The sequence below is a fragment of the Diplotaxodon limnothrissa genome, linkage group LG18, assembly GCF_057381915.1.
Source record: "Diplotaxodon limnothrissa isolate DT_005_m linkage group LG18, D_limnothrissa_male_GT1.1, whole genome shotgun sequence".
Classification (NCBI taxonomy): Eukaryota; Metazoa; Chordata; class Actinopteri; order Cichliformes; family Cichlidae; genus Diplotaxodon; species Diplotaxodon limnothrissa.
In genome coordinates this window covers 33,403,633-33,426,929 of record NC_140613.1, presented here as the reverse complement: position 1 = coordinate 33,426,929, position 23,297 = coordinate 33,403,633, and the positions used below count along the sequence as shown (strand labels likewise).

The 23,297-nt window shown below is 42.1% G+C and overlaps 1 protein-coding gene across 1 annotated transcript; it reads right to left on the bottom strand.

Moving 5' to 3' along the window:
- Positions 1-839: 839 nt before the first annotated feature.
- Positions 840-22,989, bottom strand: asns (asparagine synthetase). The gene is made up of 12 exons (XM_085377974.1): positions 22,933-22,989; positions 21,674-21,929; positions 13,931-14,168; positions 13,675-13,860; positions 13,486-13,587; positions 10,627-10,754; positions 10,375-10,501; positions 9,918-10,024; positions 2,767-2,867; positions 2,133-2,214; positions 1,896-2,051; positions 840-1,368 (listed from the first exon to the last, which is right to left on the bottom strand). The coding sequence occupies exons 2-12, from the start codon at positions 21,920-21,922 to the stop codon at positions 1,159-1,161; spliced, it is 1,686 nt and encodes a 561-aa protein (XP_085234100.1). The 5' UTR covers positions 21,923-21,929; positions 22,933-22,989; the 3' UTR covers positions 840-1,158.
- Positions 22,990-23,297: the final 308 nt, after the last annotated feature.

Here is a 23,297-nt window from a genome sequence, read left to right as displayed (position 1 = left end):
AGGTTGGATACAATTTCCTTGCTGTAGCATATGGTTATTAAATTACATTAGACTGCAGATATTAGTGATCTCTTCCTGTAATCCACTTTCAAATGTGACCATGGGTGGGACAGTTATATGAAATGTCTAACTCCTAGTTCCCAAACTGTTTGAATAGTCATTCATAGTCAAGCATGAAAAAAATGATTAGATCTTTTACGCATGTCTCACTTCTGCCAAACATGAAAAATATCCTTTTACAAAACACTTGCATAATATGCTAGTTAGCGCCAACAATGCTGCAGTTCTAGCTTGGTGATTAAGAGCCAAACAAACTGAAACCAAAGCAAACCAAACCAATTCAAACTACCAGAATCAACCAAAGCTGTCAAAAGCTGGGAGGTAGCAGCATGATAACACTACTTACTGACCTCAGTCAGTTATAGTGTAAACATGATACCACCCTTACACCCTGTAGCTCAGGAGGTCGAGCAGGTCATCTACTAATCAGAAGGTTGGCGGTTTGATCCTCCAGTATGCACGCCAAAGATCCAATTCCATCCATCCATTTTCTTCTACTGGGATGCAGGGGCAGCAGCCTAAGCAGAGAAACCCAGACCTCTCTTTTGGAGAACAATAAAGCGGTCCCGGCCAGGAAAGATATATCATCTCTCCAGCGTGTCCGGGGTCCCACCAAGGAGGCATTCTAGTCGGATCCACGAACCACCAGAACTGGCTGCTTTCGACGTGGTGGAGTAGCGGCTCTAGTTTGACAGTTTGATGCACAACAGTGGCATATAAACACCAGGCAAGTGAAAACAGGAAAGTGAGGAAGTTCAGTTCAGTTCCGTTCATTTTTATTTCAAACATTTCAAACATGTGCCTTCACAATCATTACAAAATATCATTCCATTATTTGTTTGAAAAGGAGTAGGCTGAAGTATTTACTTATTTGTCCCTACCCCCTCAGTGCTCAATGAAAGTCCACTAGCAGTTGGAGCTTATAGCAGGGTAACTAAGAGATGGTTCAGGTTCACCTGATCCATCTCCAGCTAGTCAGTATCAGAAAGGAAAATCTGAAAGTTTGAAGCCTAATCTTAAAAGCAGAAGAGCTTTGTCTTCGTTCTCTCAGCTCAGCGGAAGAAATTTTAACTGTAATTACACCCTCAAACACACAAATCATTGGTCTTTCTCAGGTTTATAGATGGACAAGGTACGGGCTGATGGATCGATGGCATCAATCCAGCGCGGCATCCAGTAATGGGAGAGCCACTGAGCACGGTCTGGGTAGTGCTTCTCAAACTCCTGTCTATAGTAGTAGGCCTCTTTAGTGCGTGGGGGATTGTGAGGGAACCTCTTGTAAGCTTCCTCCATGTCATCATCGTTCACCTAAAAAAAACAACAACAAAACAAAACAAAACAGACGGGTCACTCGCAAACTTTGTTCAATCAATCAAAGCATCAACATCAACTAACGAGCAATGTCATAATACAGAGCTAAGAGGAACACCTACAATTTACTGAACCTCTCTCTGCGGTTTAATTAAAGATTTTAACGCTGTCGTGATTAGTGTATTTGATCAATTTTCTGTGGATTCTTGGCCCGTTCTAATTTAAATTTACTTTAAATGCAAAATTTTAAGTTAAAGTAAATCTTTTATTCTGTCAAAGTGGTGCCATTGCACTGAGCTTGGAATTCTGATTTTTAGTAAGTGCACCTGTGTTATGAATTTGAAAATTTCCTACGTTGCCTTGTTCTTGCGTTATTGCATTCACAAACCTGGGTGTCTGCACCACCTGAAATCTGCCTGAAATCAGTCGAGATTTACTAGATTGTGAGAAGGCCGAAATCAATGTTAACATAAAAACTTTACTGTGAATGGGACCGAGTCAGAGGCTTCTCTACCAAATATTACCATTGACTCCAGATGCTCCTGCAGGTACATGTACCAGGACTTCTTCACAGATGTCAGGCCATCACTAAAGGCTTCTTTACGCCTCCAGAGAATCTCATCAGGTATCAAGTCGAGACCTTTGAAGGACTCCCTCAGAAGGTGCTTCTCCACTCCATCCTGGTTTCACAGGACACAATACACTATTATTACAAAGCAAAGTTGCATGATAGTGTGGACACCAATATTGTACAGACTCACCCTAGGAACCCTCATTTCCTCAGGCAAGGAGAGGTAGTACGCTGTGAATCTGTGGTCCAGGAAAGGCACTCTCAGCTCCAGGCTGAAAGAGAGCGACACGAAATGAGCCTGAACTGAAATAGTCCATTGCAAAATCAATTTCTATCAAATTGTGTGAGTACAGGACAGGGTTACTAATAGGTCTATGCTATTAATCAGAACTCTGTCATTAATTTTTATTACTATATTTGAATAATAGTCAGCGTCACCCTATTGGTTGGTTGCATTATTTGGTGACCACTATTGGTTAATCACTGACATTTTGGCAACGGTTAAAATGAATGCATTAGTTATTTTACCACCAAAGCTCTCCAGCTGAATTCCTGCTGTCCACTTTACCCTCCATCCTTTTTCCCCCCTTTTTATGGTCAAATTAAAGATGCTTCATGAGCACTACATGCTCTGAAAAGCTGTTGCACAAACAATTACAGCCAATTCTGAACGAAGTAATTGTAATTACAGGACATTTTTTCAGCAGAAAATTATCGCCAACAACAGGCAAAGTGCAATGTTCCCTTTTTATTTTTTGCTAGATTCTTTCAGTTACCGGTCTTAATTCTTCGGGCAGGGCTAGTGAGTAACAAAGAAGGGCTACCCATGTGCAGCAGTGGTCCGATCAGCACGGAGAACATCAAACATGTAGAGCTCCTCCATCAGACGAATGCTGTCCTCTGCTGCAGCTTTGGGTGTTGGAGCCTAGAGGAGAAATAAAGCCATGTTTAAATGAATCCTTTTCGATTGGCATTCTAACTTTAGGTTCAGTCTGAAGTTTTCCTTCAGACGTTGTAATATTTCTGGATCACAAGTCTGACAATTCTGGCTAACAAAAGTGCTTCGTATATTTTGTCTGTAATTATCATTTAAAATCATTTTTATTTAAAGCAATGAAACGTCAAAAGAAAAAAACAAATGCAATGAACTTAGATTTGCTCTACTTTGTAAGGTTGTCCAGATTTTTTGAGAAGTATAATCATCCCAAAGCATAAAGATTTCTGTATTCAGATCAGTTTAAAAAAAGAAGTCTTTCTTCTGCACAAGTTTGAGAAGCCACATGCAAGTCAGAACAGGAATTCCAGAGAAGTGATCCAAGCATGTCAAAAGTATTCATTCACCCATCCAAATCAATGAATTCAGGTGCTCCAGTCACTATAAAATCAAGCACCTAGGCATGCAGACTGCTTCTAGAAATATTTGTGAAAGAATTGGTCGCACTCAGGAGCTCCATAGTGGTACCATAATAAGATTCCAACTGTGCAACATAGGGATGGGTATTGATAAGATTTTCACGATTCCGATTCCATTTTCGATTCTGTTTAACGATTCGATTCTCTTATCGATTCTTTTTTTTTTTTAAAAAGGAGAACACTAAGGTCGATTAGCTTAGAACTTTGTTTTATATCTTCTCTTTGAACAAGAGAAATTTAGGAGTAACATGGCCTTACAAACCCAACAGTGAGATCTTAAGAGATCCAGCCTACGGCTCTTCAATAGGGTGTCACAGGATCCCCAGGAAAAAAAATTGTAAATGTAAAATAATAAAATAAATATTCTTCTGTAGCAATAACAAAGTATAACATAAATTGTTCTGTGGCAATTACACAAGAATATCCAGTAATGTCCCTGCCTACAATTAAACACATTCACTTACGGAAAATCGGGGGCATCTGCTGTGGCAGCCTTTTACCACAAACTGAGTCACTGCTCAGTGACATTCGTCTATCCTGGCCTGAAAGGAGACGCTAATGGTAGACTGCAGCGAGAACTGCCAGCATCTGAGCCAGCCTCTGTCTGTCTCATCATGGTCACCTAAATGCACAGTAATGGCAGGTTTTGTAATAAGGCAGATCGCGCTAACATAATATGCACTGTTGTTGATTATTTACCTGCCGCATTAACGGGAGAGGACGTGCAAACGTTACCGCTGCTGCTGGGTTGAGATTCACGAGTCCGGAGCGGAATTAAAAACACGACATTCATTTGAGGTTATAGTGTGGTTTTTTTTGAGCAAATGCTTTTGCATATTCGTAGTGTTTCCTCCCTTAAATGAAATATCTACTTTGCAAGTATTGCAAGTTGCCCTGTTGTCATCCGTTCTCATAAAGTACAGTGGGGCAAAAAAGTATTTAGTCAGCCACCGATTGTGCAAGTTCCCCCACTTAAAATGATGACAGAGGTCAGTAATTTGCACCAGAGGTACACTTCAACTGTGAGAGACACAATGTAAAAGAAAAATCCATGAATCCACATGGTAGGATCTGTAAAGAATTTATTCGTAAATCAGGGTGGAAAATAAGTATTTGGTCACCTCAAACAAGGAAAATCTCTGGCTCTCACAGACCTGTAACGTCTTCTGTAAGAAGCTTTTCTGTCCCCCACTCGTTACCTGTATGAATGGCACCTGTTTGAACTCATCATCTGTATAAAAGACACCTGTCCACAGCCTCAAACAGTCAGACTCCAAACTCCGCCATGGCCAAGACCAAAGAGCTTTCGAAGGACACCAGGAAAAGTATTGTAGACCTGCACCAGACTGGGAAGAGTGAATCTACAATAGGCAAGCAGCTTGGTGTGAAAAAATCAACTGTGGGAGCAATCATCAGAAAATGGAAGACATACAAGACCACTGATAATCTCCCTCGATCTGGGGCTCCACGCAAGATCTCATCCCGTGGGGTCAAAATGATCATGAGAACGGTGAGCAAAGATCCCAGAACCACACGGGGGGACCTGGTGAATGACCTGCAGAGAGCTGGGACCACAGTAACAAAGGTCACCATCAGTAACACACTACAACGGCAGGGAATCAAATCCCGCAGTGCCAGACGTGTTCCGCTGCTGAAGCCAGTGCATGTCCAGGCCCGTCTGAAGTTTGCCAGAGAGCACATGGATGATACAGCAGAGGATTGGGAGAATGTCATGTGGTCAGATGAAACCAAAGTAGAACTTTTTGGTATAAACTCAACTCGTCGTGTTTGGAGGAAGAAGAATACTGAGTTGCATCCCAAGAACACCATACCTACTGTGAAGCATGGGGGTGGAAACATCATGCTATGGGGCTGTTTTTCTGCCAAGGGGACAGGACGACTGATCCGTGTTAAGGACAGAATGAATGGGGCCATGTATCGTGAGATTTTGAGCCAAAACCTCCTTCCATCAGTGAGAACTTTGAAGATGAAACGAGGCTGGGTCTTCCAACATGACAATGATCCAAAACACACCGCCCGGGCAACAAAGGAGTGGCTCCGTAAGAAGCATTTGAAAGTCCTGGAGTGGCCTAGCCAGTCTCCAGACCTCAACCCCATAGAAAATCTGTGGCGGGAGTTGAAAGTCCGTGTTGCTCGGCGACAGCCCCAAAACATCACTGCTCTCGAGAAGATCTGCATGGAGGAATGGGCCAAAATACCAGCTACTGTGTGTGCAAACCTGGTAAAGACCTATAGTAAACGTTTGACCTCTGTTATTGCCAACAAAGGTTATGTTACAAAGTATTGAGTTGTATTTTTGTTATTGACCAAATACTTATTTTCCACCCTGATTTACGAATAAATTCTTTACAAATCCTACCATGTGGATTCATGGATTTTTTTTTTCACATTCTGTCTCTCACAGTTGAAGTGTACCTCTGGTGCAAATTACTGACCTCGGTCATCATTTTAGGTGGGGGAACTTGCACAATTGGTGGCTGACTAAATACTTTTTTGCCCCACTGTATAATCAAATTTTTGAGCGTTTGAGCCGCTTAGGCGCCGTGTTTCCTGCCAGGTAAATGACGCTCCGCAACGTGGTGACGTCATTCGGGGCGACTGGAATCAATAAGGGAATCATTTGCAAAAATGGCAAACAATTCCAAGGAATTGAAACAGTGGGAACCGGTTCTCAACAAGAACCGGTTTTCGATACCCATCCCTAGTGCAACAAGTCCAGTTGCAAAATTTCCTTGCCACTAAATATTCCACAGCCAACTGTTAGTGGTGTTATAAAAAGTGGAAGCGACTGTGAACGATAGCAGCTCATCTACAAAGTGGTAGATTGTTTAAAATCAGAGCGGGGTCAGCAGTTTGGCAGTTGCCAGGAGAACAGTACTTGTCTGCCTGCACTGTGCCAAGTTGTGGCGGGGCGTGGTAATCGGTGCAGCAGCAGGATAGGCGAATGCACCTGCAGGGCATCCAAAATCACACCTCGCCAGGTTAATAGACTAAACTGGGTCACGTCATGTTTTTGTTTGTGTATTCTTGTGGCTGGCATCTAGGGAGCTGCAGCCGAGGCATGTTGTAACAGCAGCCGAGTTACATAAAGAGTAAAAAGTCACTGAATGCTGGATCGTGGTCCTGTCGTGCCTCCTACCTGCCACAGAAGTGGTTGGTGAAGGGAGCATTATGGTCTGGGGTTGTTTTACTGCAGTTGGGCTCGGCAACTTAATTCCTGTGAAAGGACCTCTAAAGGCTTCAGCATACCAACACATTTTGGACAATTTCATGCTCCCACGTTTGTGGGAGTTTTGGGATGCCTCCCTCCTGCTCCAACATGACTGCGCACCAGTGCACAAAGCAAGACATGGATGAGTGAGTTTGGTGTGAAAGAACTTGACTGACCTACCGAGTCCTGACCTCAAGCTGACAGCATTCCTTTGGGATGAATTAGAGGGGAGACTGCCAGCCAGACCTGTTCATCCAACATCAGTGTCTGATCTGTCTGACAGGCTGAAGGTTAAGGCTAAGCCTCTGTCCTGCTTTTCCCTTCTTACTGTTGCCAAATGCATTCTCATATGGGGTCATCTGACAGTTGGGGTTTTTGTAGGGTCTTTACAATATAAAGCACCTTGAGGTAACTGGTGTTGTGATTTAGCATTGTATAAATATGTCTGTGGAGGTTCTCAGTCATCCAGGTCATCGTAGTCAAAGGAGCTTGCAAAGAAAAGCATCTGGACTTCTTTAAGTTGCTTGAAGACGTTTCACCTCTCATCCGAGAAGCTTCTTCAGTTCTAAGGTCAAATGGTGGAGAGTCCCAGATATAAATCTAGTGGGAGTATCCCCCCACAGAGGGACAAAAGGACCCCTGATGATCCTCTAAGAAGCCATCAATGTCCACTGTGAGCGACCACATAATAATAATAATAATAAATATCTATTCTCTGTAGATTGTAGAGACTGATTTTGCCTCTAAACAGGAAAATTACTACAGAAGTAGTTACAGTGATTTTCAGCAGGTGGTGGAAACCCTAAAGTCAGTTTTAATGGCTCAGCACAGGGAAAAGAGTCACAACTCACAATTTCTACTGAGAGCTCCAGTAGATTTTCTTAGTGTGCAGGCTGTGATCAGCAGACCTGCAGCTCTTTGTGGATTTATACACCTGGATTCAACCAGATGTGAGCAGATGTTTTATGAATTGTCCTGGCCAATTTCCATCCTCTACACTGATAGTATTGTTTATATTAACTTAATACTAGATGGCCACTGTGCATCACAGTACAGCAAATAAACCTGTTTATCCTACACTAACCTACATAGGATTTTCTACTGAGCCTCAAAATAACAGTCAGTTTTTCAGCACATTAAACAACATGGAAAAGAAAAAAAAAAAAAAAAACAAAAAAAAAAAAAAACAGTGTGACATGTACAGACCCAATATCTGACTTGGAACAGAATAGCCCTTTATTGTCATTGCACATGTACAAAAAATTGTGGAAATTATTTAAAGACATGAGGACTTGCATATAAGATTTAAACTAGTTTATCAAACACCACTGAGCAGCCGTTGTCTTTAAATCCAATCTCTCTTCCTCCTCTCCGGTCCTGAGTCAAGTTTGCTCTTTCTTTTCTCTCCCTGTGAAAAACAGCAGCTGTACCTTTAGCTGCAACACACTGTACGACAAACTGCACACAAACAGTTTGATGTTTGTTGGGCTGATACAAACGCTGCATTTGAAATGACCTGTCACTTAAAAAATGTCACTCCCTTTATGCTCGCCCTTTTGTAGGGTACGCTAGATGCCAAGGTGCCCAAACCGCAACTTATGGACACCTGCAGTCGTTCCAGTTTTGTGACAGGAATAAAAAGAAAGAAAGGAAAAAGAAAACAATCCACTTTAACCACTGACAATGGCCCACAATTGTGCCTCTTTGATCTCTTTTTATGCTACATCCTGCCTTTCATGCATTACTATTCACGCTCCAATCAGTTTGATGTGTGAAGGCGGCAGTAACATGAAATAATAACTTCCCTCAAATGTCTTAATGAGCCTGCTTTAAAATGTAAGGAGTGGAAAATACAGATTTTTTTTTTGAAAATGTAGGGGGTAAAAATAAAAAACCCAAAACAATAACTCGTAATAAAGTATAAGTACAGATGCCTGAAAATTGTACTTAAGTTCAATAAGGAAGTATTTGTACTTTGTTACTTCCCACCTATGCCCATTACTGTATGTTCAAACTAACAAAGTGAGAAAGAGAAGAAATGTAAAGGTGATGAATACCCCACGCTGTACTCGAACTGACAATCTTCAGCAGGCAAAAGAAAGATAACAGAAATAATTATGAAATCAGGCAACCAATATCAAAATGATCTGGAAAGTAGTTCAGTCTGCAACCTCATGACATACAGCAAATAGCTTACTGCTGTAGAGTGAAAACAGGTGTACCTAATAAAGTGGCTGCTAGGTTTACTAAAGAGGCTCAGTATCAGTTTTGTGACTCAAAGTATTTTTGTGGCTGGTCTTATGACTCATGAATTGGTAAGAGTTTCACTTTCAGGAGATGAAAATTTGTAATTCACATTTGCATTATTTAAAGTCTGTGGCACATGATTTGCTGCAAATTGCAAGAAATGTAACACTGGAAACAATCCTGTCTTATGCCTGTTGTGGTCGTGATAGTCGCTATCAGGACTGTTTATTTTTAAGAGGGGGAAACAATATCACAACCAGTGCATCATTGTTGTGTTTGTTGTTTTGACTGTGTTCACCTGATAGTTTCTATCTCTGAATATAAATTAACTATTCTGTTTGGGAATGCAAACTTTGAGGTAGCAGGAGTCATTCCTTGGGAGCAGGGACCATGGGAGTCATGTTTGTGTTGCTCTGGTTTTCCCCGGGACCACAAAGAGTGTTATGCTACATGATGAGTCTAGATTCAGCCTGTGCTGTCCAAGTGTGGAGGATGAAGTGTATGGGGTGGCATTTCCCTCAATGGAAAAACAATGCTTTTCACCAGAGGAGGATATATCAATGCGTCGAGTTATCAAGATAAGATTCTACGACCAGTGACAACACATGATCCCACAGAGAAGGGTTTATGTGGAAGTGGAAACGATAAAGTAGCCTGCCTGCAGTTCTGACCTCAACCCCACTGAACACTTGTGGGTGTGCTTAGGTTTGCTGCTCATGTCAGTGACCGACATAACCAGACTGGCTTACTTGTGACAAAGAATGGGACGCCATCCCACAGAAGTGTGTGACCAAGCTGGTGGTGCCAGGGTGTTGTGCATGTCTCTTCTACATTCTACTAAAGCAACTCTCTATTAAATGAATACATTTTTAAACTGCCAATATTCTTCAGACTTCAATTATCAGTAGCCCAGTAAGCAGTTTGGCATTGGCAGAGAAGATTTGAGATGGCCATAGTATAAGGTTTATGAAGCACTGTTACACAAATTTCATTAATTTTTGTACTAAGTTTATGTGTTGTCACAATTCTATTACATTTAAGATAAATCAGCCTGAAAAAACAAAGGTAAACCATCAAACTCACCTTGTGGAAGTAAATGTATCCCTGCGTCAGCTCATCAGAACCCTCTCCAGAGAAGATCACCACACTGTCAGTCTTCTGTCTGATGTACTTTGAAATCAAGTACATGCCTGTACAGTTAATAGTAAAAGAGTGTAGAGTCAAGTGCATTCCTGTACCCTTATAAAAACAAATCACAACCTACTGAATGTATAATATACAACTAGAATGCTGTTATGTTTGATTACATTACAGTTAATATCCTACATGTCCGACGCCCATGTGGTGGTGCCCTGATACAAGGCCACGTAAATTTTGATAACTTTTTCCCTTAATAAGTGAAAAAATAATTAAAAAACTATTTTAAAACATATTTGACAATGTAAAACATTTAAGTATGACAAATAAGCAAGAAAGTAAAATCAAGAAGGGACAAACGTTTTCACAGCACTGTATATAAAGTGCTTTGTGTTCCACTCACCCACAGAGGCACGTATTGTGGTGATGTCATAGCTCTCCAGGTGGAAGATGACATCCTTCACAACTTCAATACCTTCTTCTACAGTGAACGTCACCTCATGGTGTTCACTACCAATATGAGTGGCCACCTGACAAAACACCAATTGATGATTAAAAACACACCAAGACCTTTTTTTAAGTGATCCGTGACACACGCCAATGTTATAAGCTTAAGTTATAAGTTAGAAACAGGTCTTATAAGTGAGGGACAAACCTTGCGAGCAGCTACGATGTCTGGACTGTCGTCTGATCCGATTGCAAATGTCTGAATGGGATATGGCAGCTTCTCCTCTTTGGCCAGTTTTACAAGTGTAGCAGCAACCAAACTGGAGTCCAGACCACCTGAACAACAGTAATATACGTTTATATTCTATATCTGGAGTTCCAGAGGGTTCTATGCTGAGAACAATTGGATAGATAAAGTTGGGCATCATCTGAATAGAAGTAAAAAAATGCATGCGGTGTGTTTTAATGATACCATCTAAGAAAAGCTACTATAATGTAAACAGAAGGACCTAGCACAGAAGCCTGTGGAACTCCAAAATTAACCTGTGTGTGTGAAGAGGACTCCTCGTTTATGGGAACAATTGGAATCTATATCTACGTCATATCTAGATATGATTCAAACACGGTACCTTTAATACCTACAGAAGGTCTAATCGCTGTGATAAAATATGATAGTCAACACTATCAAATACCTGGTTGAGGATTAGGAGGACAAGCAGAGATTAGTTCTAAACCATTCCTGTTTTATAACCACTCTTTCAAGAATTTTTGAGAAAAAATTAAAGATGAATCAAGTGATGTAGTGGTTTAATTACTGCAAGCTTGAAGGCCTGTGGTATGTAGCCCGTTAACAGAGATAAGCTGATTGCATTTAAGCTCGAAGCATTATTTTTAAAATCCCATTCTGAGGCTGTCATTTACAGCAGCGGTCCCCAACCCCCGGGCCTCGGGCCGTGAGTCGTTTGGTACCGGGCCGTGAGAGTTGAGGCTCAGGTGTGAAATGTATAGTTTCCAGGGTTTTTATTGTTTTTATCGTTAACTCTGTTTTCCTGGGTCTTTTCATGTGTGTTATGAATAAATCTTTTTTTCGGTACCGGTACTAGTTTTATTTTGTTGTATTTATCCGCGACACCTTAAAGGCCGGTCCGTGAAAATATTGTCGGGCATAAACCGGTCCGTGGTGCAAAAAAGGTTTGAGACTGCTGATTTACAGTATCCACATGGATGCTAAAATCACAATAGTTTGGGAACTGTTTGGTCTTTGGTTGTTTAATACGATGGAATGGAAGCTGCTCCAAGGATTCTAACAATATGGCTCAGAGGTGTCGATTCATTTAAACCAGGGGTGTCAAAGTCATTTCAGCCCACTTCGACCTTAAGTGGGTCAGACCACTGAAACCTTTCTGTCAGTGTAAAGAAGTTCAGTTTTTCTACATGATACAGATAAAGCTGCTGTGACAAAGGAAAGGAATCTGTCAACAACTCTTTGGAGTTGTATTGTAAGAAATAAATGTATAAAATGAATCCAGTTTTGAGGGGGTGGTATGCATTCAGTACTAGGGAGAACACACATAAGGTTTAAGGCCTGGACAAGTTTGAAACCTTTTTTCATTAACAATGGAACATGGCTGAAAATATAAGCTGATATCACTTTAGCCAGCTCCTAATTTTAGAAATTCCACACTCAGTTTTGCAGTCTCCAGTATCATTGAAATACAGCCAGATGCTGCTCACTTTAAGTTTTCGTTTCTTTCTGCTACACTTGCTGTCTGCAGAACGTCCGCCCCACTTCCTTCTTTCACATAATGGCACGATCTCAGTCTGTCTTTGCATGTGATTGGCTGCATGGTGTGCCCATTAAAATAAATACCAAAAGATTCGGCTCCCACCTAGAGATGGGCCATTAATAACTGACATATGAAATTATCTCACAAGCCAAAAGTAATTGTATTCGGCCCACAGGCCAGATGTTTCACACCCCTGATTTAAATGATCACAATCATCCTGCTGTATCCAGGTTTTTCTAAAGCAAAGTAAACTATGTTGATCAATTATAAACTCGTGTACTAGCAGGAAGAGACCTGATGTTTACAAATCCACATTTCACCGTTTTACTCTTTGGTGCAGTTGAGCATACTATACAGTTCTTGATGAGGATGTCCACTTCCTGGACAGGGAGGAACGCAGGTTTGAGCGGGGAGCCAAGGACGTCATTTACATGAAAAGGGAAGAACCATCTCTGAATCGAGGAGGGGGCCTAAGGGTGCATCTTTCGCCATCTTACAATGCTGTGATTGCAGCCATTCCCCAACTCTCTGTGAATAGTACTTATGGCCATTGATTAATGATCTTTGATCAGTGGTTGATGATCAATGGTCATGAGAATTTGAATATTAAAGATCAAGAAACTGACCTCCCAGCTCACTGTTTGCCATTGGCTGTAGTTTCAGTCATTATGCAAATGTCCTGTTTATCTGCATTCAGTCACTTGGATGAGTGACGAAACGTTTCTCCCACTGAAAACGCAACGTCCAGATGAACAGAATCAACTTTTCTGGGATGATTCTAACTTCAGCGGGCAGTGCCATAAGAGGCTGTCACAGCTGTCATCCATCCCATCTACTACACCTTCCCTATTTCAGTAGCTGCCGGGGCCCAGAGGAGAGAGCTGTGTGGTTTGTGCGCAAGCTGGAGAGGGCAGCTGAGAAGCTGCATGTACAAAATGACCATGACATTAATGCTTATGATCAGTGTATGTTAACTTTTAACCACAACTCTATATGTAAATTGGATTGCGATGAATTGCAAATAAAACACTTCTTCACTTGTGAATGAACAGAAAGCTCATCACATGTAAGTGAAGTTAATGTTACTGTCAGACAGGTCGACTTACTCACACAGAATATGTCTATGTATGAACGCCTACTCTTAGGCGCTAAAGCAGAATAGCATGTCTCAAGGCACAGAAGCCAAATGAAAATGCAAGCCCTTTCAAAAAGGACATAAGATTAAAACACACACACACACACACACACACACACGTTGTGCTCCACATAGCAGATGTTACCTGACAGAAGACAACCAATTCTCCTGTGAGCCATGAGACGTTTCCTTACAGCATTTTCAAACAGATTTCTGATGTTGCTCTTCACCAGTTCCTCATCCAAACCTAGGGAGACAAACTCTTTAATGTCCTTCACAAATACCATCTACCACTAGAAATGCTTGATGTTTAAAGTGGTGACTAGACTCTTACTTATAGGTAGTTTCTCCACTGTATCATAGATGGCATGAGAAGGCTGTTGTCTGCAGCAGTGAAACTGTTCCATCTGAATAGACTGAACTTTGCCACTTGGCTTTAAATCAAAGACCTCAAAGTGCCCAGGGGGGAAGGGGACAATGCTGGCAGGAGTACCCATGCCATGGGTAATGTCTATCAAGCCTGTGATCAGAATAAGGTTAGTAATGCAAACATATAAAGAAGCAACATTCAATATAAACCATCCCATTACCTTTGGCCTCCGAGCACAATGCAAGGAATCCATCGTCTGTGAGGAGTTTGAACAAAGGCCTAACACCATACGTATCTCTTCCCACATGCACTTTTCTGTTGGCAGTGTCCAGAAGAATGAAAGCAAATACACCATCCAGGAGAGAAGCCATCTTCTTAATGCCAAAGCGGTCATAAAGGTGGAGCAGAATCTCACCATCCATTTTAGTCTGGCAATCAAACTCAAATTGCTTCCTCAGCTGAAAGAACAAATGGCAACAAAATGATCATTTTAACTTTCATTAGTAGGGCTGGACCCTTAACCACTCTGGAATTTCCCCAGATGGCCATGAGAACTGCTTCTGTCTCTTTAGGTTAAGAAACAGGTGGGGGAGGATTGTGGTACCTGGCACACCCAGGTCTGTGCAGTGAGGGTGCAATGGGAGTGTGAGGCCCCGATCTTTAATTCCCAGATTTGGCAGAGCTCCATCCCAAGTGAGGCTAGGGACATTGAGTCATGTTCTGCACCCCACTGCCAGAGCTGCAGTACAGTGCTGCAGCCACAAGGTGGTTGGTGCCTGTTATGGCAGTTATCGCCAAACAAGATGGAAGACACCGTAAGCGAAGGGAGCAGTTAAACTGAAGTACGAGTCCTATTAAGCTAATGGCAAAAGGCAAAGCCGGATGTGGCTCTAGCTGAAGCAAAAACGCAGGCATTGGAGGAACACAGTGAGGCCATGAAGCAAACCTTTGTCAGCAGGAATAGAGTGCTGCTGACTTCAAATGAGGATACAGTCAGGCAGTTTTGTTTATATAGCACCAAATCAGCGTGAACAGTGAGCAAGTGAGCATGCTTGCTTCTTTAATGACTTGGCACTAGGGGTGGGTTTTGATAATCGATTTATCGATTAAAATCTATTCTAGCTCGGATAACGTGATATAGATTCATTAAAATCCTGAATCGATTTTTTAATATAAATTTATTTTGCCCAAAATGCCAGAAACTCAGGTGAAACCTCACAAAAAAACTACCAAACAGCTAAAACAGTGAATGAGAGCAGAAACACGGATTCTGCACATAAATGTAAACACACAGCTCGGACCCGCCAGATCAGAATCAGTGAGATGTCGCCTTTCTCACCCGACGGCACGGTCGGGGCTGAAAGCCGACAGGTCGCTGATTCTGATGTTTCGGCGGGACCGCACTTTGTGTTTACGCCCTTTTTGCGCTGATTCTAAAGCTGTTAGTTTTATCTCTCTCCAAACAATATTGACCAAACCAGCAGCAAAAGATCCAAACTACGCTTCACAAAACATAAACATTCCCTCTTACTGTTGCGGTTTTGCTTCCACCACTCCTCATTTACATGAATAAATGGGAGTATATGAGAGGATGTAAGTATTAGTGTGTCTAATTCCTGCATCCTCTAATGTCTGTAACAACATTACGGTCAACAGTATGGAACACTGCAGTGACGTCTCACAGGACAAATACAGAGGAGTGCACTGTCCACAAGAAGATCATTTGTAACCCCAAAAGGTTGATTCTGTTCACTTAGATGTAGCCTTTTCTGAATACGCTGTTACGTTCCCCTGAGGAGGCCCTGCTAGGGCCGTAACACCCCCCCCATAAATACAAACCCGTTGTTTGTCAAATGATTATGATAAACAAAACCACAAATCAAGTCCGTAACCGTCGCATCAACAAATTGCAGGCTTTCCACCTACCAAACCCCATAGCAACGGTTAGGCATTTCCTGCGGAAACTGCCAACCCCATCTCAGTGGGTTCACAACATTGACAGAGAGTGGCCCCAGACCCTCGAAACAGTGTCCCATGTGATAGCCAGGGCTTTGGACCATCATATGTGGAGAACCCAGCAGGCAGCTAGTGGGCCTTACTGAAACACTTTGCAGACTATTCCTCAAGTCACCGGTACAGGCATGTTTGTTAGCCAGGGTTGCGGGTCTTACTGGTGGTTTTATACATGATCTGTCCACCTGCAGGTCATTTTGAGGAACTGGGACATTGTCAACCAGCAGCAGCTCAGGGTTAGTTGACCTCTTACACTGACTACATGACACTACTGAGCAATTATGCTCCAAGTGTAGCCTCTTAATAGGCCTGGCAACCTTGTCGGTTTGAGAGCCACGACTGACTTTTCTCAAAGCAGGCCCTTTTTGCTTTGAGTGTGCTTTCTGTTTGAGTTTCAGTCTCAAACAGTTAGCAACAAGGTGTCCAGGTTTGTGGCAGAAGAAACAAAGCTTCGTTTTGGGTCTCGAATCCACAACTTTTTCAGCTTCGTTAGCTGGCTCCCTCCTAGCTCTCCAAGATGTATTATAGTGAGAAGGGATGTCACATTCTACCGCATTTGTTTTATGAGTTAGGGTAAACTCATCGGCCAGTATGGCAGCCTGCTCGAGGCGACTTGAAAGGCGAAACTTCAGCGACTGGAGCCCTGAATTGCCTACCCCCAACAGGGAACGAATCCCCGCCCACGATTACTCCGAAAATAAAAAAGGCAAAATAACAAAAGAGTGCCCGAAGGAAGAACTTTATAAGCTCAGCTGGACACTCACCTAACTTAACTGGGAAGTTGAATCTCTAAAGGTGAAAAAAAGCAAGATAATCAAATACCAATTCCAACTCAAAACTCCCTTTTCAACTATCCCGGATGAGCCGCCACTTGTTACGTTCCCCTGAGGGGTCTAGGCAGGGAGGGGGAAGTAACAAAAGTGACTGGGTCAGAAAAAGGAGTCAAGGAGGCAAAAGGGTAAATTAAAGAGTTTTATTAAAGTTTCAATTTATACTAACTAAAAGAGACGGACGAGCCGCTATCACCATTTAAGAAAACAAACAAAACTCAGGCGTTGGTCAATAAAGCACAAAGTAAGTCAAAAAGAGTGCAGCTCACTAGCTGCAAACACAGACACTCAGCTCACTAGCTGCAAACACCCCAAAACACTCAGCTCACTAGCTGTAACCACACTAATGGCACTCTGGCCCAGAGCTCACCTTTCCCTGGGCTTAAATACTTTTAATTACTGATGAGAGTCAGCTGCACAAAAGGGAAAGGTGGCACCTCCGGCAGAAGAGGTAGTGGGACACGCCCACACAGGCACCTTCAGGAGGAGGCCCTGCTAGGGCCGTAACAACGCTCTGTCCAGATGAACAGAATCTGTTCAGCAACAACTGCAATCAAGCATTTGCGATAACTGGCAATGAGTCTTTTACAGCGCTGTGGAGGAATTTTGGCCCACTCATCTTTTGCAGCCACATTGGAGGGTTTTTCGAGCATGAACCGCCTTTTTAAGGTCATGCTACAGCATCTAAATCTGATTCAGGTCAGGACTTTGACTGGGCCAAACTCCAAAGTCTTTGTTTTTCTTAAGCCATTCAGAGGTGGACTTGCAGGTGTGTTTTGGACCATCGTCCTGCTGCCCACAACCAACTTGGGGTCACGAACAGATGGCTAGACATTCTCCTTTCAGATGTTTTGATAGACAGCAGAATTTAGCACAGCAAGTCTTCCAGACCATCTCACTACCACCACCACATTTTATTGATGGTGTGATGCTCCTTTTCTGAAATGCTGCCTTTCTTTTACGCGAGATGTAATCGGGCACACGTCTTACAAACATTTCAACTTCTTATATTTATCTGAAGTTGCAGATGCCCAAGTCTTGGGCATCTTCAAGATGTTTTCTGACAAAACTAAGATGAGCCTTCATGTCCCTTTTGCTCAGCAGTGGTTTTTGTCTTTGGACTCTGACATTCAGGCCATTTTTATCTTAGTTTCTTATTGTAATCCTGAACACTGACATAAACCGAGGCAAGTGAAGGCTGCAGTTCTTTGGATGTTGTTCTGGGGTCTTTTGTGACCTCTTAGTCGTGCTGCACTCTTGGGGTAATTTTGGTCGGCTGCCACTCCTGGGAAGGTTCACCACTGTTTTCGCCATTTGTGGATAATGTCTCTCACTGCGATTTGCTGGAGTCCCACAGCTTTAGAAATGGCATTATAACCTTTTCCAGACTGAGAGATCTCAATTACTTTGTTTCTCATTTGTTCCTGAATTTCCTTAGCTCATGGCATGATGTCTGGCTTTTGAGGTCTACTCCACTTTGTCAGGCAGGTCCTATTTAAGCGATTTCTTTATTCAGAAGGTATGATAGTAATCAGGCCTTGGTGTGGCTGGAGAAATGTAACTCAACTTTATTTATGTTATAGGGGAGAAAATCACTTTTTCACACAGGTCCATGTAGGTTTTGATTTTTTCCCTCTCGATGATAAACACCTTCATTTTAAAACTGCATTTTGTGTTTACTTGTGTTATCTTTGTCTAATATTTAAATTTGTTTGGTGATCTGAAACATTGAAGTGTGACAAACATAAAAAAATAAGAAATCGGTAAGGGTGCAAACACTTTAATGCCCCACTATCTCGAAGACTTGATTACAATTCTTGCTGCCAAAGATGGCATAAACAGGAATAGGTCACAGTTTTTCCACATAGGACCAGATAGTTTTGGATAACTTTTTTTTCTCCCCAATCATTTAATCAATCAGCGTTTAAGACCTTAATTCCAGACATCCTTACCACCAAACTGGCCCACCCTCAGATTCCCCCTGCCACCTGGTACTGGATCAAAGCTTTCCTCACCAACCGGCCTCAATCAGTCAGACCCCCCACCCCCACTGTCACTCAGCACCAGATCCCCACAGGGGTGCCCCCTATTGTACGCCCTGTACACCTCTGACTGCATACCAACTCACCCAACCAACATCATCATCAAGTATGTTGATGACACCACAGTGGTTGGGCTTATAAATAATAATAATAATAATAATAATAATGGATTGGATTTATATAGCGCTTTTCAAGGCACCCAAAGCGCTTTACGATACCACTATTCATTCACTCTCACATTCACACACTGGTGGAGGCAGCTACAGTTGTAGCCACAGCTGCCCTGGGGCAGACTGACAGAAGCGAGGCTGCCATATCGCGCCATCGGCCCCTCTGGCCAACACCAGTAGGCAAGTAGGGTAAAGTGTCTTGCCCAAGGACACAACGACCAGGACAGAGAGCCCAGGGATCGAACCGGCGACCTTCCGGTTACAGATGAGATTCCCAACCCCCTGAGCCATGGTCGCCCTTTGTAGAATTTGTACCTCTGGTTCCCCAAAAATAAACTAAACATCCTTAAAACAAAAGAACTTGTCATGACAGTAGCTGGCATAGACAGGTCCACTCCCCTCTCATTATAAATGGAGAATGTTTCACCACCTTCAGGTTTCTGGGCACAAACATCTCTGGTGATCTCATCTAGACCCACAACACCATTCACCCTGGTAAAGAAGGTCCAGCAGTGGCTGCACTTCCTCCATGTCCTGAGGAGGAACAACCTGGACCAGAAGCTGGTCCTGGCCTTCTACCACTCCTCACTGGAGAGTGTGCTCTGCTACTGCCTGCGTGTCTGGTACACAGCAGCCACAACTCAGAACAGGAAGGCTGCGCAGAGGGCAATTGAAACTGCCACCCCCCCCAAAAAAAAAAAAAAAAAATCATTGGCCTCTGAAACCAAGGCCATCGCAGGATACCCCTTGCATCCAACCCCACACCCACTCATAGCCATAGTCTGAGTAACCCTCATAACTGAGCCGCTCACACACAGACTCTAGTCAGACCAAGTCCATTGCGCTTCTTTCAAGCACTTTGCAACCTGTCTTCTAATGTGTGCCTTTCTCCTGTTTTTATATATATTCCTCTTGTTTGTTATTTATTCTTGCTGTATATAACACTTTATCTCTTTACCATGCACAGTTGGTGTGGAGCACCCACAATTTCATTATACATTTACAATAACAATAAAAAACTATTCCATTCTATTCTTTGTCCAGTATTAAAATTTGTTTAATGATCTGAAACATGCAAGTTTGATAAATATGCAAAACAAATAATAAACTGGGAAATGGAGCAGGGCGATATGACCAAAATATTTATCACGATATACATTTGAAAATTTGCGATAACGATATAACTGACGATATAATTGACACTAGACAAAATGCTTTACAACTCCACAACTTTATGTATTTTCACTTAAACAAGCAGCTGTTTTTTTATGTGCATTAAAGTTATATAAAATGTAACAGTGCAAATGCAAATTCTTTGCTGACAGTTTAACCAAAAGGCCTTTCCAGTGGAAACTGGCCGACATATCCTCAGCATAACCATGTATAATATCCACAAAACTTAAAAAGAGGTTATACACACACAATACGGTAACATTATGTTGAAGCACAGTACGTATCACTCCGCGAGGCTCCGCCTACGACAGCCGTAATGCTCCGACAATCCATTAAGCGGTGCGGCTTCGTAGCTTAGCAAAGTCGTACTGAAACATTTGACAGATTTTCGAGCGCCGTGTACATAAAATCGTTTCGAGGTCAGTAAACACAACCAGAGTTCATACATAAGGCACACGGGATTATAAGGGGCTCTGTCGACTTTCAGAAAAATCAAAGGATTGATTTTAAGTGCGCCGCATTTTCCAAAAAACACGGTAATAACGACGGCCCGCTAGCATGCTCTACCAAAAATAGTGCTTTGTTGTGTATCTGACAGATGAAAGCCAAACCAGTTCCACACCACTGAAGTTGCAGCATTTTTACAAACCAGTTCTGGTTCATCGTTTCACTCAACGATCTGCTTTCGCTCTTCTCATTCTCCGTCGCCGCCATGCTTTTTCCACCATGTGCGTATGAAAACAAAGGCACTGCGCATGATCGTTTTACCCATATTCGATCGTGAAATTTCATTTTCTTATTGTTGCCCAACATTATACCGGTATTACCGTGAACGGTATGATATGGCCCAGCTCTACTGGGAAAGAGGCAAATACTTTTCCACTGTATACTCAAAGCCTATAGAAAGAACAGGAGTTACAATAGTGCATTCCTAACATGCACAAAAGATGAGATTGGTTTTATTTATTGGTGGCAACCATACCACCCAGCTGTTATCAGACAGGCTTTCTGAAAATGGAGCAAAATTTGTATTTAAAATCAAGCATATAAATCCCTGTTGTATGTGTCACACACGTAAAGAACTGGAAGTATTATAAGCATGAAGGAATTTCTATATTCTCACTGATGATTGGGTGACACTTCTGACACATTAAAGAACAGAAAGCCTAGGCCTTTATCACCATCTGGAGACAATATGCTGTTGAATCAAGAAACTCTAGTGAACACGATCTTCTGAATGAACATGGACCTGGTTTGAACAGTGGGTGTCATCTTATAAATGCACCCAGACAATTCTTTGTTAAATGACATGTTCATGTATGCAGTGGCCGTAGCTCAGGAGGTAGAGCAGGTCATCTACTAATTGGATAGGTTGGTGGTTTAATCCCAGGCTGCTCCAATCTACATGCCAAATATCTTTGGGCAAAATACTAACCCCAAGTTCCTCTCCAGTACATTCATCAGACTGTCAGTGTGTGTGAATGTCAGACAGATAGCATTTAAGCATAGGGAAAAAAAGTACTTGTATGTTGTGTAAAACACTTTCAGTGCTCAGGTAGAGTAGAAAAGCGCTAAATAAGAATCAGTCCTTTTATCATTTATATTAGAGCGTATTATGTTCTACTAGAGACTTTAGTTTGCAGTAATGTGATAACTGGATGTATCCCCTGCTCGAGAAAAATACTTCTTTAAACAACCACTAAAGTTTCAGAACAGAAAGGAGCAGAAGTCTTACTGTTTGGTGGTTGTAAATCTCTCCATTGTAGCAGAGCCACATGTAAGGAAACTTCTTGATGCGCAGCGGCTGCATGCCATACAGCTGGTCCACAATGGCAAGGCGATGGAAGCCAAACCAACAGTTGGTGAAGCCATTAACATTCTCAAAGCGGAAAGCATCAGGGCCTCTGTGAGCAATTTTCATGGCACAGGTGCACTGAACTGACATGGACTCGTCGCTGCCAAACAAAGCCCAGATACCACACATTTTGCAGCTGTGGACAAAAACAAAGAGGCATGTAGCTTACAAAGAGATTACACAGAGTTTAGATTTCTAGAAATGCCTACATAAAAGAGATGATATGCAAATACAACGCAGTGAGTTGGAGGATTTGGTCACCAGCTTCAAAATGAAACTTCAAAAAGCTCAGAGTCTACCTCTCGGATCTCTAACACAGCCAAACAGTAACTTAACAATAACGTAACCCTAACAAAATATCCTTCATTGTTCCTAGTACAATGGGTTTTAAGTAACAGGACATTATCATGCTTTACAGAATTCCCACGCTCCATGAACACAGCAGACTGATTTTCGAATTTGACTTCAATCACGTTTTAAACTAAACATGTGAGGTGGACGAAGATCGCGCTGTACAACTGACTGTGCTGCTGAACACAGTGTGTGTGCGTTGGGAGCGTTTGAGTTAATAAGCCACGAATTGAAGTCTCTGGTTGCTTCGGACGCACCTTTCCTGCCTCAATCTGTAATATAAACTTTAACAGTTACTACGAAATAACTGGGGGGCTTTGGATAATTAGATAGTAGACAACAATAGACCTATCTGTGATAGAAACGGTCTTCAGTTAATACAACTACCATCAAGCGCTATTCATAATCCTACCAATTAAAAATATGCTCAGCTGCAACAACTAATATCCGGAAACTATTTGTGGCTTTCTAACGTACGCCGCGTGCTCAGTTGAACCATTCGTCCAGCTGCGGTGTTGTAGTCGGACCGGTGTTCCAGATTAACTGGTGATAGCAACCAGTCTGCTGGGTGCCTCGGATACGCTGAATTTTTATTAACACTGTACACAGTTGGACAGTGCTCAACATTCACATAGCATATGAGATATACTTTTAAAATTGTAATATATTTAAGTAAAATTACACATGGCAGTTTTCCCAGCATGTTTTTGCTGTGAACGCTTCCCAGTGGAAAGCCTCATTCCTGGGCACAAGCTTTTGATGAAGACAAAGAACGCAATGCAGCTTACCGTTTTCACCTTAAAACTTCCGCAAAGAAAGGCATAGACTGTTTGAATACTTGTGGCTAAGATGACGCAACGTTTCAATGAAAAAAGGGAGAAAAAAGCTACACCGCGAAGGCATTTCACCGGATAAGTAACCGCATCTTCAAAATAAGAGCCACGGCACAATAATGGCTCTACAATGATATCAAGATGTTGGAAAAACGTGGAAAAATAGAATGTATTATGAAAAGCACAAACTAGAAAAATAATAATTGGATGGATGCTTGGTAGATATGATAGACATGGTAGGCAATTTATTAAATCATAAAATTAGACGATTTCAAAATGATAAAGTGAAAACTAGGTAGAGATCTTAAGCTTTACTTTGA